A 12,014-nucleotide genomic window follows, 5' to 3' on the forward strand; every position below is an offset into this window, starting at 1 on the left:
TTTTGCTCTTCCAACACAAGTCCTCTGCAGAACAGGGAAGCAATACAACGGCCCCGACCCGAGGCGGCACCGGCGAAAGCAGCTCGCGGGGCGGCGCTGGATCTCGACACAGCTACCGATCTACCTGGTACCACACAAACCCGCCCGTAGCGGAGAAGTGGTAGATATGCTGCGCCAGCAGACCAACCAGCAGTCTCGCCTTTTCCGAAGACAGAATAGAATGCCGTGGCGCTTATGCAGGACTCGTGCGCGCCAGTCACCGCATCTCTTGGAAGCCAGGAAGGGGTAGGCTGATGCTACCGGGGATGGGGCGGCAGGCACCTAGGCAGAGCAGAGCACACCGGCTACCAAGGTGCGGGCCTGATTGGGCTCTTTGACCCCGCCGACGGCACGTTTTATTTAGGTGCAGTAGGTCCACGTGTCGTAGCGAGGGGCTCGATAATACAGGTGAGTAGGATATTGAACGCTACGACCTGCAGATCCTTCCTAATTAGGCCACGTCCAGTCTACATTTTTTCCCATAGAAAATCCCGCCAAATTAATGTACCGCTACCCGCGCCTCCATCTGCCAGAACCTACTAGAATCGTCCGAAGCTATTAGTTACAATACATCGATTCCTACTACAAATTGTGCGTTGAGATATGTACCCTTACCCCCCTTGCCAATACCCTGGCAGACCCCCCCCTTGTTAGGCCCACAGCTAACCTTTAATAATAGTACCATACCCGAGAAGAGGGCTGTCGAGAAGATTATGTATGTGCCGATCTGTCTCGGGTCGCACAGCATCAGCTCGGCTGCTTAACCGAATGGGGCGGTGTATTTGATGAGAGAACTGGGTGGTGTGGGCAAAGGCTCTGGTGCGGGAGAGAACAGCAATATTAATAAGACTAAGAAAAGCTCCGAGTATCAGTCCCATCGACACGGGTAGCTACAGGGAACTAGATTGGAAAGAGCATTGGGAAGATATCTGATCGTTCTACCCGGGGGTCGATGCCGGGGAACCCTGAGCGGCCAACTGGGGCTTCCCATGATGGGCCGTCTCCTGGCAAGTTCTGCGATAGCCAGCCCTCCCATCGGTTCATGCTGTTCGCGCACAGATGCCCAAGTGACTCACGCCGGTTCAAGTACTGTACTCAGGCTACTGGCCCAAGACACCCAGGTACATCTGACAGTGAGTTGCTGCCTGCCATCCTTGGTGCTATTGTAATACGACGACATGAGACAGCCTCCACAACAGTGGAGCTGGGTGAGCGACAGCTGAGCACAAGCACAAACAACACAGGCCACTTATAACCAACCCCGGTTATAGCCCATGGAGATGGGGTGGGGGATCTCCCCAGTTCGTGTGCATGCACAGAATTTGCCGAGTGGTGACCCAGTCCAGGTCCCATAAGTTGGGATCGTGGAGACCCGTGATGCAGCTCAATCTGAAAAGGGAGAAACAGACAAGAGATCCGATGCGTGTGACACCAGGTGCTTTAGCCGGGGAGGGGCATCAAATATGATCCAAAATAACACTCAAAATACTAGGAGTACGCATTCCTATCTATCATGGTGGTGAAACGAGGGCTGGAATTAAAAAGAACAAATTAAAGAGTAAAAAGATCGCTTCTATGGTATCGCTCATGACCCCGTCCCAACCCACCTACAATGTGACAACAAGGAAACAAACCTGGGATGGGCTCACTTGCCCTTACAAACGTACAAGGAACGACCCAAAAGGAGAGATGCGCGACTCAAGAGGAGGACGCGAAGGATGAACAAGGGCAAGGGGAAAGCGCCGGGTGAGGGGAATTTCGGGACTGGTCGTTGCCTCAGGAGGTTCCGCGGTGACGTCTGGTTTGGCACTGCGCCAAAATGGCAGCAGATGTCCGCAAGCAGGGTAAAGGCACGGCAAAGGCATGCGTCGAGATGGCGCCGACGAGAACCGTCTCGCAACAAACTCAGCGTCTCAGAGCTCGTATGGCCCCAACTCGTCTGATGTACAGTCGCATCGACTGCTCGTCAAGCTTCTTTTTGAGGAGGTCATAGTGGGCAGTGACATCCACCTGTAGGTGGCAGTTGTCTGTTTTGAGGTAGACGAAGCCCGAGATCTCGACGCAGCCGGTAGGGGGCAGGTTGGGAGGCAGCTGCCAGCGGGGGGTGAGCTCCTGCACAAACGACGTCCACGCACGATCTCTCATTTGCTTGTCCACCATCTCAGTTGGTGGCGTCACGCGCTTGAATAGCGGGAGCAGCGATTTTTTGGCCTCGTTGGCGTCATGGTTCTGCCCTTGCTCCTGACTCCGCTGCGCTTGGTCCTCCTGCTGTTTGCCACCGAGTCCAGCAGCACCGGCTTCTGGCAGCGTCCCACCAGCCGGTGCCCTTGTCGCACGGGGCGTGGGGTCTGACCCAGATCCCTGCTTTGGCCCGAGGTTCGGTGGGAGCGGCGTTCTCCTGCCTCCGGGGCCTTTCGAGATGCCGGCATCCTCCTCATCCCCGTCGCCTTCTTGCGGTCTCGGGCGGAGGGTGGAGAGCCGGGGCAGGACGGGTATCCTGATGGGCGCACTCTCCTGGCTCGATGATGGTGGATATCCTAGGGCGCTGCGGCCTTCCGTAATCGTATCCTGGAACAGCGTCTGCAAGAAGGCTGCACTGGCGTGCAAGGTATGCACAGGCCAGAACGTCCTCATCGTGCGGCGCCACGACCTGTAGTCCGTCCGACGCGTCCGCAGCCAAGGTCCGCCATCCGAGGGAAACGGCACCCATCCCAGCTGTAGGATCTTGGGCGGAGGATGGGGAGGCGTGGACAGGAAGAAATGCGATGACGACCACGGGTGAACCTTTCCAAATCTGGAACTGACCCATTTGGTGTTGGCGGCGGACTGGTAGACTAATTGCCTGACATGGTCTAGTTTGGGAGCACATCACAGTTAGTCTGAGCATCAGGGTATGTGCTGGGCTTGAGTCGACATACTGGCCACTTTCTCTCGCTCCATCTTGGCTTCGGCCGATTCCCTGTTGAACTCGACATATCTGGCCCACTCGGGGCTCGATCTTGAATAGGGCGGCTGACGGACGGTCTCGAACATGGGAAGCGGGACAAACCAGTCCTCGTAGTCGGCGTCGTTTTCGTCGTCGATGGGGTCTAGCTTTTCCATCTCATCGAGGATCCGCGACAGCCCGGGCTGCAGGATACCTTCGTCTAGTATCTTCCATGAGATGTACACGGCGACACCACCGAACAGCGCTTTCCTGTTTTCGGCGCAGCACGACCGGTCAGTGGCGGGCAAACATGAGGAGTGGAATCCAGTCGCCGACAGGCGCCTCGAAACACTGGGCAGGTGAGGCTTACCTAAAAGTCTTGCCTCGTGTAACGCGCGCCTGCTGTAGTCGAACGGCCGCGGGCTGAGAAATAGTCGGTGCCGCCCGGACGACAGCGGGCGTCATGGCGCGGAGAAGCCTGAGCATTCTCGCCGAGTGGCGCCGGCTCGCCAGCTGGCGGGGGACCTCGGTGACTTCTGTTTTGGCAAAGGATGATTCCGAGATTCGAGGCGTAGCAGCGTGGGTGGCGGGTTCCGATGACGGCTGGGGTGCGGAGTGGAGTGCGGGATGTCTTGGAAGGTTTTGCGGCTTGCGACGGGTGTTGGGTCGGCGAAATGGAAAGGTCGGGTCGGGAGTGGTGAGGATGATGGGCTGGAGCCGAGGAGTTTGGGATTTCTAGGTTCGTGGCAGAGGTGAAAGGAGCCGGCGATCTAGGATGGTGAGCGGGTAGGTCGAGTTGGGCGGCGATGCTGTCACGGGCTGTTGGCTGTCCCAAAATTATCCCGCGGCGGCGTGAGTTCACGCTGCAGTGACGGGCGTCTGGAGGCGGTCCGCCACCATGAACCAGAACGTTCCAGGTTACGTAAGGTAACGTGCCGTTGCACCTGAGCCCGACAATCACCCGAGGCGCGGGTTAACGACATGGCCCAGGGCCTCCCTGCCCCTGCCGCGTCCACCGCAGAGCGCAGGGCTGGTCTATGCGCATCACCACGCCAAACAGTGAGCAAGTGCTTGATTAACCACCTGCAGCGACCTCGAGCCCGCTTCCAAGCTCAAATCATTGAAGCCACAAATCCCAACACCACAACCCCCTTTCATCGGCAGCCAGCCTCCCATCCAATTCGACGCGGCTGCAATCATGAAGTGGTGCACAATAACCGTCACATCCCTCTCGCTCGCGGGCCTCGCGCTTGCCTCGGCGCAGGCGTCGACCCACGCCGAGGTCTACGCCCTCACGCCCCGAGCGAAGCCGTCGAGCAAGGCCAACCCTCCGCACCTACCGCGCCAGCTCGCCCGACACATCCTACTGCAGCGGACGACCAACGGCGATGACCACTCTAGCGTGTCAGCCGACCTGCCCGACGCCATGGACCGGGACCGCGCCCTGACGCACATCCTCGAGTTTGGCCGCGAGCCCGCGCACCTGTTCAACGTGGGCCGTCGCGACCCATCCCTCGTGCTCATGCTTGAGGGCGCCACCGACGACAATGTTCACGAGCTCAAAAAGGGCCTGGAGAGACGGGGGCAGCAGCTGTCCTTCGTCATCGATGATCCGCCGTCGGCCGAGGCGAATCAGAAGCTTATCGACCGGGATTTCCTCGGCGCTGCATCCAACTGCAACGACGTGGCCGATATTGAGGCCGTGCTGCGGCCCGGCGACAAGAAGTGCTGGCAAGGACAGTCGCTGTTCGCCAAATACGATGTTGAGAGGGTATGCCTTCTTCCCATCAATAAGCGTCTCGGGCGCATGCTTCCAGCATCTCCGAGGCATACCCGACGCAACGAAACATGAGCAACGTCAGCTAACACAATCATATTTCTCTGGATAGCAACCATCGGTCGTTTCGGCAATCGTTTCGAACCTCGGCAGCTTGCTCGACTTGGTCGACGATGACATGCAGGCCATCATTGTCCTCATGCCCGAGAGCAGCCGGACGGCCGGGTCCAAGGAGTGGACCACACAGCAGACCGACGCGTCGGACCTTCGCCGCCGCCAATTCGAGACTGTGCTTGGCGAGAAGCTTCCCAAGAAGTCGGACGGCTTCCATAGCTCGTCCGGCTCCCCCCACCTTGCCGCCGGCGGAGCGGCCCCCAACCGTCGCATTCCCTCCTGCTTCACCAGCCTCTCGGCCTGCAAGAATGCCACGGCCGGCTGCTCTGGCCACGGCGAGTGTCTGAACAAGTTTACGGGGACCAACGCCTCGGTATCCAAGGGCGAGCCTGTCTGCTTCTCGTGCCGCTGCCTCCCCACCAAGGAAGGAAACACGAGGGCGTTCTGGGGCGGCAAGATGTGCCAAAAGAGGGACATCAGCACCCCTTTCTGGCTCATCACGCTCCTCACCGTCGCCCTCATTGGCATGGTTTCTATGGCCATTGGCATGCTGTTCACCGTCGGCGAGGAGAAGCTTCCTGGTGTCATCGGGGCTGGCGTCAGCCGGCCTGGCAAATGATAGGGCCGCTTGTACGTTGTTTCTGATTAGGTATATTTCAAGCCGTTCTCGGTCGTCGGCAGCTGGGAAGTGCCGCAAACAGCTGGGCGGCTCGGGATTTCCGAGGCTGCTACAGACTGCCACGTTGACCTGGTTCATTTCGGCGTCCCGGGGGAAACTTTGTACATGGCGCCTCGTGGGTTGTGCCATGATTATCACTGCCATTTCTCTTTTGCTCTAGTCATCTACTGTATTCTTCAATGCCATTTCTGTGTGATATCGAACCCAGCTGCCACTGCTGGCTCTAACCGGCGTCCTCTGCATCTGGCCGCTTGGTGGGTGTCCCGAAGCTCTCCAACCCCCGCTGGGCTGGAGTGTCGGCACCAAACCCAGTCGGCAACGGCCTCAACGGCGATTGGGTGGCACTGCTAGGGGGCATTGGCAAGTCTGAGGCTCCCGGCGTTGTGTGATACTTGTTTCCTTCCTGGTCCAGCACCGTCTGGACCTCCGCCTCACGCGCTGCGATTTCCGACTTCTCCTTCTCCAGGTCGGCGATGCGCAGCTGCTTGGCCGTCACGTCCCTCTCCATCCCCTGCAGCACCTCCCGCATCCTGGCCAAGCACTCACCCAGGTCGGGCAGGGGCTTGAGCCGGGGGATCTCGGCAACCCCCGTCCCCCGTCCGCCCCCGCCCCTGGACTCCTCCTTGCTCCGCCTCTGCAGGCCATCCATGCCGGCGCGGGTCTGGGCCTCTTCGTAGGCGGCGCGGCGCTCGGCCTCTGAGTCATCCCCGTCGCTCGAACCGCCATCGCCGCCGCCGCCGCCGTCACCCTCGGCCGCGTCGATGAGTTCAGCCATCTCGGCGCGCCGGCGCCGGCGGGCGTCGCGCTCCGCCTTCTTGCCGAGTGAGAGGCCGCCATCCTCGACAAACTCCTCGTAGCCCTCGCCCAGGTCCTCGTCCTCGGCCACGAGCCGCGACTCATCCTTCTTCTTGGACTTGGGCCGGAGGGATATGTAGTCGCCGTCGTCATCCGAGCCATCAAGAGACATGAAGTCCTCCTCCCGGGCGAGCCGCGCGCGCCGTTCCTTGCGCTCGCGGATCTCGGTCTCGGTCAGCACGACGGGTCCTGCGGGATCCGGGTTTGGCCGCTGCTGCTGCAGGCCCGACAGCTCGCCGCTCGGCACGACGAGAGCGCCGTCGAGCTCGGCGAGGTCCAGCTCCATCGCCTCATCGTAGTCGCCGCTAATCTTGAGCGTCGAGATGTCCCGCGGCGTGTTGGGGGTGCTGTTGGCCAGCTCGTCGAGGTACTCTTTGCTGTAGCGCGGTCGAAAGTCATCATCGTCGGCGGCATGGCCGCTGCTAGTTGCTGGCTGTCTGATGCCGATCGGTAGGCGGTTCCTCAGAGCGCTGTTCTCGAGCGCCCTTGATGACAGGCCCGACTTCTTGGGGGTTGTGAAGGGGCCCGCGCCAGCGTCATCATCCCCGCCGGGAGCTGCGTCGCCGCCGAAAGACAGCCTGCTGGACAGCCGTTTCTTTTTCGTCTTTGTTGATCCGGCACGGCTGAGAGATGACTTCACCACGATGGGGTCATCTTCCTCGTCGCCGCCACTTGGTGCTGTGGCTGTCGCGGGAGCCGGTGCCGGCGCGGATTCTGTAGGCTGACCGAGGTTGCTTGCTAGGGCGGCAGCATCTTCGGCGTTGATACTCTTACGGAGCGACGAGTGCTTGAACGGACGTTTCGTGAACTTGACCGGTACCGTGGTCGTTGTGGATAAGCCTATGAGGGCACATAAATCGAGACATGCGTGTTAGTAGACTTCGCTCATGATCAGCAAGAGTTTGCTACTGCGCGCCGGAGCTCAGAGACAGGGGGTAGACATACCTTCTTTGGCGGGTTCGCCGCGCCCCGCATCCTGCGATTGTTGACTTGGCGCGTCTTTTCCATGCTCATCGTCGCCATCGTCGGTCCCAAAGGTCCGGATCGCGCGAGGCTTGCGCTTCGATGTGAACATGGTTATGGGACTTCAGCGGGACAGAGGCTGTCTAATTGCTCGCAGAATATACTCCAGCGAACAATGGTCCCATAGGATTGCATCGCCGCGCTGCAGGTTGTGTCGTTCATGAACGGCTCATCTAGGGGCAAGAACACGCCGACGAGAGGCGCGCGATGCAAGCGGCTTATCTTATCGGCACGTGGAGCAGCGCTCTTATCCTGCGTCAGACCCACTACAGCCAACCCACCACGAAAGTCGGCCCGCGATTTGAAGCTCTGCGGCAGCTCCGTCATTCTGAAAACGCGCCTGGCCTGCACCCGACAACTCTCCCACCGGCGCTTCTCCGACCAAGACCGTCTTCAGCCGTCGTCTTTGCACCTGCAGCTACCCACGATCTCAAGATGGCACCCGCACAGCCCGAATTGAAGAAGGTAAGTCTTTCTGTGCCCTTCCCTACGTTGTCAGAGCACTCTACTAACGGCGCCCTCTCACCGCAGTACCTCGACAAGAAGGTCTTCGTGCAGCTCAACGGCTCCCGCAAGGTTGTCGGCGTGGTGCGCGGCTACGACGTCTTCCTCAACATTGTACTCGACGAGGCATTCGAAGATAAGGATGGCGGCGAGAAGGTCAAGCTCGGCATGGTGGTGCGTAACCAGACCCACGCCCCTACCGTCCTGTTGTGGCCCGGACGGGAGACTATATCATATCGCTAACCCCACGCGATCCCTTCTGGCTTAGGTGATTCGCGGAAATTCGGTTGTGATGCTGGAGGCGATGGAGCGTATAGGAGGCGACGACCGTGGCCACGGAGGTGGCAGGTAGTTGGTTACTCGCAACAAGTTATGCCGCCCAGGCACCAGCAAAAAAAAAACGACATCAGAACGCCATTACACCGCATCGAGTGTGACGCCCCAAACATGAAGCCGAGGCGTTCCTCTTTCTCGGCTCGCCCTTGGAGCTTCATGCGTGGAGGAGCTGACGCGTTCTCCGGCGGTCGATGGATCAGACACGATCCGGCCCCGTCACCTGTCGATGGTCGAGGAACCCATGTACCCTTCCTTACAAGGCGTTGTTTTTCCCGAGATCTTTCTTAGAGGGCTCTTTTTCCGGAAGAGGAGTGATACCCGGCGGTTGAAACAAAAAGTTTTTATAGAAAGAGTCATGGTGCATGCATCCCCAGCATGAAATCTGAGCATCGACGCGGTCCCGCAAGGGGGCGGCGAGACTAGCGCGCCTCTACTTGGACTGTTCCCATGCTGCCGCCTCGTACCACTCCATCTGCCTGCTTTCGTACTGGGCTACCCACGCCTTTATTCCTCCCCCGAGGGTGAATGCCTTGATTTCCTTTTCGCCCACCTCATCGAGCAAGTCCTGCATCCACCCGGCGCATTTCCAGCCCCTGCCACCGTGGGAGCAAGATCCTGGCGCCCCGGTGGTGCCCCCAGGTCAGCGCTCACTTCGGACGGACTTGCTCGACTGGACCGAGCCCAACGGGCTGGTAGCGAGAACCTACCGCAGTAGAAAATGATCCGCTTGATGCCTGCTCTCTTGCAGAGGTCGTAGACGACCCTGCGAGTCTGGTACAGCGTGTGCGCGGGCAGGTTTATCGAGGTTGCGATGGTGCCGCCCTCCCAGTCCGTCCGGCGGACGTCGACGAGCAGGAAGTCCTTTGGCGTGCCGTCCCCGCCCTCCCCTTCCAGCAGCTTGAGCACCTCGGCCGGGTCCAGGCTGGCGCAGTCGGACTTGGGGGCGGGGAACGCCGCCCACCAGGGCTGCTGCGCCTCGGGCTTCTGCTGCTGCTCGCTCGACATGGTGTTCCCAGGGTTTGCTTGAATCTGGTCTAGATGTCACAATGCCTGCCTGATCGTGGGAGCCAACGGTCTGTCGCGGCCCTTGATGGGTGGTCTTTGCTGGATGCGATTGGTTTTCTGCACAGCCCAGTCGAATGATTGACGTGAGACAAACCCCGCAGGCGTGGACCCCTGGCTGCTAGGTAGGGCCAAGGAGAATTACCGGTCCCAGCCCAGGACGGTACTTGAGCCGCAGCATCTGATCACCAGACCAACGTATTCTGCTACGGCACCATTTCAGGGATGCGAGCAGTCGACATCACGCTAGTAAGAGGTCGGGAAGCAAAGTGGCCCGGCTTCGTAGCCTGATCCGTCAACCTGACAAGGAACACACCACGATGACAACCCCTTTTTATCGATTTATACGAAACTTCTAGAAATCAACAATCCATGCTAAAGGCGGGTACCGGTCAAGAGACAGAGAGCGGGCCAAATTGGAATTCAGCTAGGGACTTCTCAGGTGTGTTTTCTTCTAAGCCATGTATCTAAACTTATGGTATTACTATGTTCGGGCTTTGTAAAGTTTATTGTTTCGTAACTGTTTGACGCAACGAGACTTCCTATCCTCAACTCAAACTTGGGTATCACAGGGTCTTTTCGACAAAATTATTGGGCCGCCCACTAGGGGGACTATCGCGCTCGTACTCGACGGTAAATGACAGTTTTTGGCGTATTTGGTTGGGCGCCAGAGCTTCGAGGTCGCTTCTTTGCCTTGCAGTCATGGGCCTTGATACCAAGGTCTGGGACTGCACGGTTCCCTTGGAGGGTTGTCTGGTGGAGTTGATTTTGTCGCGAACCAGCACCCTCATGGCCGGAATAGACGCGGCGATGATACTCAGGCCGATCTCCACGTACGAGTAGATCAACAGCTCGGCCGAGTCGACTGTGTTGGGGGTAATGACATATGTTAGCAAGACTGGCGTTTCGTTGATGTAATGGATGGGAACACAATCCTGTTGGAGACTCACAAGTGAAGTCGCCGGCCGCTAGCCCTGGTATGTAGGCAGCCTTGATACATGCGGCGGCACCAGCACTATAGGCGAGGAATTGCAGAGTTAGCCACAACTTGACAAGGGGGAAGTGAAAACTTCCAGGCAAAATGAGGCAAAAGAGGGTGACTGACAAGATACCCATGCTCATGGCCGAGGCGACGCCGATCTTCTCGGCGCGCTTCATCTGCAGCGACATGACAATCTTCCATGGGACCAGCGACAGCAGGATGTCGATGGCGCCCGAGTAGGCGGCCATGACAAGCGAGATCATGGACTGGACGCCGGGGGTCCAGCAGGTGCCCGGCACGGACGGATTCCAGTACCGCTCCGACGGGTAGCACTGCAGCCACTGCACCATGAAGTTGGCCGTCATGGTGAGGTTGATGGTGACGATGGAGAACCAGACGGCGGCGCGGATCCAGGGGTCGATCGCGATGCGGAGGAGCGTGATGGCGAAGGACGTCTTGCTCAGCTGCGCGGCCAGGATCGATGTCGTGCCGGCGATGTTGGCCATGAGCGTGATGGGGCCTAGGTTGCGGGGGTCGACGGCGAAGATGTGCCGCCCCGAGCCCAGCGCGTACACCATGATGGTGTTGAGGAGGGCCGTCGCGTACGTGAGGACCCAGGATATCAGCAGGATCCAGTCGTCCCACCAGAGGGAGCCCTCGGACCGCGAGACCTTGGCCCAGAAGCGCAGGGCCATGAAGAGGAACGACGCGGCCGTGAAGGACCAGGCGGTCGCCACGATGCTGGGGCCTTTGTTTTCGTCCATTGTGTTCCTGGGCGGCTAGCGCGGAGGACTGGACTGCGGGTCGGTGTTGGGCTGCGATGCGAGCGGCGGCTGGTTCTGCACGCGCGCATAGTGGTGGTCGCCCGTCCCGCGATGTGTGTCTTCTCTCCTTTTTATCCCTCTCCCTACCTCGAGGGGGTGTGGGAAGGGCGCCGCGAGTAAGTATAATGACGGCCAGGGGGGCGGACCGTTGGGGACGCTATACCACAGCCCTGTCAAACTCAATTATAAGCCCCGGGGTGCTAGACGGCTTGGTGCTGTGCCGAGCGAGTGAAGCCAGCAGCGGACGTGCGAGCGGACAATGATACGGGGACCATGGGCATGGCCGACATACTAGGTATGTACATACCTGGTAGGCATGCGAGCGGTCTACAGGAAAGTAGGATATTAAATGTTACGCTGTGGGTCTAGTCAGCAGGGGTATAAGCAAGGGGGGTAGGGGTACACAGCGTGCCCACAATTCGTAGTAGAAATCAATGTACTGTAGGGCGCCCAACGCGTGCGCCGCATCCGGCCGGGCGTGCAATCGAGAAGGCATTGAATTGAAGGTATCGCGGTGCAGATTGGTGCACGCGTTGCCCGATTGCATGCGTTGATATCTGGGTTCTGGCAAATGGAGGTGTGGGTGGTGATACATCGATTTGGCGGGGTTTTCTATGGGGAAAAATGTAGCTTGGACGTGGCCTAATTCGGAAGGATCTGCGGGTCGTAACGTTCAATATCCTACTTTCCTGCACACCACGGTGCTCGCCCAGATCTGCCAATGGAGAACCACGATTGCTCCGTGGCTGGGTCGCGGCGGATCACACGTCAAGGGAGGTTGTGTCGGCGGCCCGATTCGAGGTCACTGACGCGAAAACACCAACGCTCCTCCCCCGGACCCTACCATGATGCCAGCCTCAACTCGAGTCGCTGGCAAGACGCGCCGGGGAAGG

The 12,014-nt window shown here is 59.2% G+C and overlaps 7 protein-coding genes across 7 annotated transcripts; 2 read left to right on the top strand and 5 right to left on the bottom strand.

The window, feature by feature from the left end:
• Positions 1 to 538: 538 nt before the first annotated feature.
• Positions 539 to 1,219, bottom strand: GGTG_03605 (hypothetical protein; the record flags this gene model as incomplete). The annotated part of the gene is made up of 3 exons (XM_009221386.1): positions 539 to 578; positions 727 to 888; positions 1,116 to 1,219. The coding sequence occupies 3 exons, from the start codon at positions 1,217 to 1,219 to the stop codon at positions 539 to 541; spliced, it is 306 nt and encodes a 101-aa protein (XP_009219650.1).
• A 245-nt stretch (positions 1,220 to 1,464) lies between these two features.
• On the bottom strand, positions 1,465 to 3,823 carry GGTG_03606 (hypothetical protein). Its single transcript, XM_009221387.1, has 3 exons — positions 3,336 to 3,823; positions 2,958 to 3,235; positions 1,465 to 2,891 (listed from the first exon to the last, which is right to left on the bottom strand). Exons 1-3 carry the CDS (start codon positions 3,449 to 3,451, stop codon positions 1,945 to 1,947), a joined length of 1,341 nt encoding a protein of 446 aa, XP_009219651.1. The 5' UTR covers positions 3,452 to 3,823; the 3' UTR covers positions 1,465 to 1,944.
• Positions 3,824 to 3,997: 174 nt separating this feature from the next.
• Positions 3,998 to 5,777, top strand: GGTG_03607 (hypothetical protein). The gene is made up of 2 exons (XM_009221388.1): positions 3,998 to 4,736; positions 4,855 to 5,777. Exons 1-2 carry the CDS (start codon positions 4,164 to 4,166, stop codon positions 5,473 to 5,475), a joined length of 1,194 nt encoding a protein of 397 aa, XP_009219652.1. The 5' UTR covers positions 3,998 to 4,163; the 3' UTR covers positions 5,476 to 5,777.
• Positions 5,562 to 7,609, bottom strand: GGTG_03608 (hypothetical protein). Its single transcript, XM_009221389.1, has 2 exons — positions 7,336 to 7,609; positions 5,562 to 7,230 (listed from the first exon to the last, which is right to left on the bottom strand). Exons 1-2 carry the CDS (start codon positions 7,463 to 7,465, stop codon positions 5,759 to 5,761), a joined length of 1,602 nt encoding a protein of 533 aa, XP_009219653.1. The 5' UTR covers positions 7,466 to 7,609; the 3' UTR covers positions 5,562 to 5,758.
• Positions 7,610 to 7,760: 151 nt separating this feature from the next.
• On the top strand, positions 7,761 to 8,749 carry GGTG_03609 (sm snRNP core protein Smg1). Its single transcript, XM_009221390.1, has 3 exons — positions 7,761 to 7,878; positions 7,945 to 8,091; positions 8,186 to 8,749. Exons 1-3 carry the CDS (start codon positions 7,849 to 7,851, stop codon positions 8,267 to 8,269), a joined length of 261 nt encoding a protein of 86 aa, XP_009219654.1. The 5' UTR covers positions 7,761 to 7,848; the 3' UTR covers positions 8,270 to 8,749.
• On the bottom strand, positions 8,515 to 9,422 carry GGTG_03610 (hypothetical protein). Its single transcript, XM_009221391.1, has 2 exons — positions 8,961 to 9,422; positions 8,515 to 8,868 (listed from the first exon to the last, which is right to left on the bottom strand). Exons 1-2 carry the CDS (start codon positions 9,256 to 9,258, stop codon positions 8,684 to 8,686), a joined length of 483 nt encoding a protein of 160 aa, XP_009219655.1. The 5' UTR covers positions 9,259 to 9,422; the 3' UTR covers positions 8,515 to 8,683.
• Positions 9,423 to 9,703: 281 nt separating this feature from the next.
• Positions 9,704 to 11,421, bottom strand: GGTG_03611 (hypothetical protein). Its single transcript, XM_009221392.1, has 3 exons — positions 10,421 to 11,421; positions 10,266 to 10,330; positions 9,704 to 10,180 (listed from the first exon to the last, which is right to left on the bottom strand). Exons 1-3 carry the CDS (start codon positions 11,059 to 11,061, stop codon positions 9,882 to 9,884), a joined length of 1,005 nt encoding a protein of 334 aa, XP_009219656.1. The 5' UTR covers positions 11,062 to 11,421; the 3' UTR covers positions 9,704 to 9,881.
• Between the last annotated feature and the right edge of the window lie 593 nt (positions 11,422 to 12,014).

The sequence above is a fragment of the Gaeumannomyces tritici genome (assembly GCF_000145635.1).
Source record: "Gaeumannomyces tritici R3-111a-1 unplaced genomic scaffold supercont2.2, whole genome shotgun sequence".
Taxonomy (NCBI): Eukaryota; Fungi; Ascomycota; class Sordariomycetes; order Magnaporthales; family Magnaporthaceae; genus Gaeumannomyces; species Gaeumannomyces tritici.

Excerpts from the sequence above, each read along its gene's own strand:
- GGTG_03606 (XM_009221387.1), bottom strand. The coding sequence starts at position 3,451 with ATGCTCAGGCTTCTCCGCGCCATGACGCCCGCTGTCGTCCGGGCGGCA. Across the intron at positions 3,236-3,335 it reads ACACGAGGCAAGACTTTTAG|GAAAGCGCTGTTCGGTGGTG; the intron begins GTAAGCCTCACC and ends CGCCGAAAACAG. Across the intron at positions 2,892-2,957 it reads GGAGCGAGAGAAAGTGGCCA|ACCATGTCAGGCAATTAGTC; the intron begins GTATGTCGACTC and ends CTCCCAAACTAG.
- GGTG_03607 (XM_009221388.1), top strand. The coding sequence starts at position 4,164 with ATGAAGTGGTGCACAATAACCGTCACATCCCTCTCGCTCGCGGGCCTC. Across the intron at positions 4,737-4,854 it reads CCAAATACGATGTTGAGAGG|CAACCATCGGTCGTTTCGGC; the intron begins GTATGCCTTCTT and ends TTCTCTGGATAG.
- GGTG_03608 (XM_009221389.1), bottom strand. The coding sequence starts at position 7,465 with ATGTTCACATCGAAGCGCAAGCCTCGCGCGATCCGGACCTTTGGGACC. Across the intron at positions 7,231-7,335 it reads CGGCGAACCCGCCAAAGAAG|GCTTATCCACAACGACCACG; the intron begins GTATGTCTACCC and ends GTGCCCTCATAG.
- GGTG_03609 (XM_009221390.1), top strand. The coding sequence starts at position 7,849 with ATGGCACCCGCACAGCCCGAATTGAAGAAG. Across the intron at positions 7,879-7,944 it reads CACAGCCCGAATTGAAGAAG|TACCTCGACAAGAAGGTCTT; the intron begins GTAAGTCTTTCT and ends CTCTCACCGCAG. Across the intron at positions 8,092-8,185 it reads AGGTCAAGCTCGGCATGGTG|GTGATTCGCGGAAATTCGGT; the intron begins GTGCGTAACCAG and ends CTTCTGGCTTAG.
- GGTG_03610 (XM_009221391.1), bottom strand. The coding sequence starts at position 9,258 with ATGTCGAGCGAGCAGCAGCAGAAGCCCGAGGCGCAGCAGCCCTGGTGG. Across the intron at positions 8,869-8,960 it reads GCGGATCATTTTCTACTGCG|GATCTTGCTCCCACGGTGGC; the intron begins GTAGGTTCTCGC and ends CCGGGGCGCCAG.
- GGTG_03611 (XM_009221392.1), bottom strand. The coding sequence starts at position 11,061 with ATGGACGAAAACAAAGGCCCCAGCATCGTGGCGACCGCCTGGTCCTTC. Across the intron at positions 10,331-10,420 it reads GCCATGAGCATGGGTATCTT|TGCTGGTGCCGCCGCATGTA; the intron begins GTCAGTCACCCT and ends CCTCGCCTATAG. Across the intron at positions 10,181-10,265 it reads AGCGGCCGGCGACTTCACTT|TCGACTCGGCCGAGCTGTTG; the intron begins GTGAGTCTCCAA and ends CCCCCAACACAG.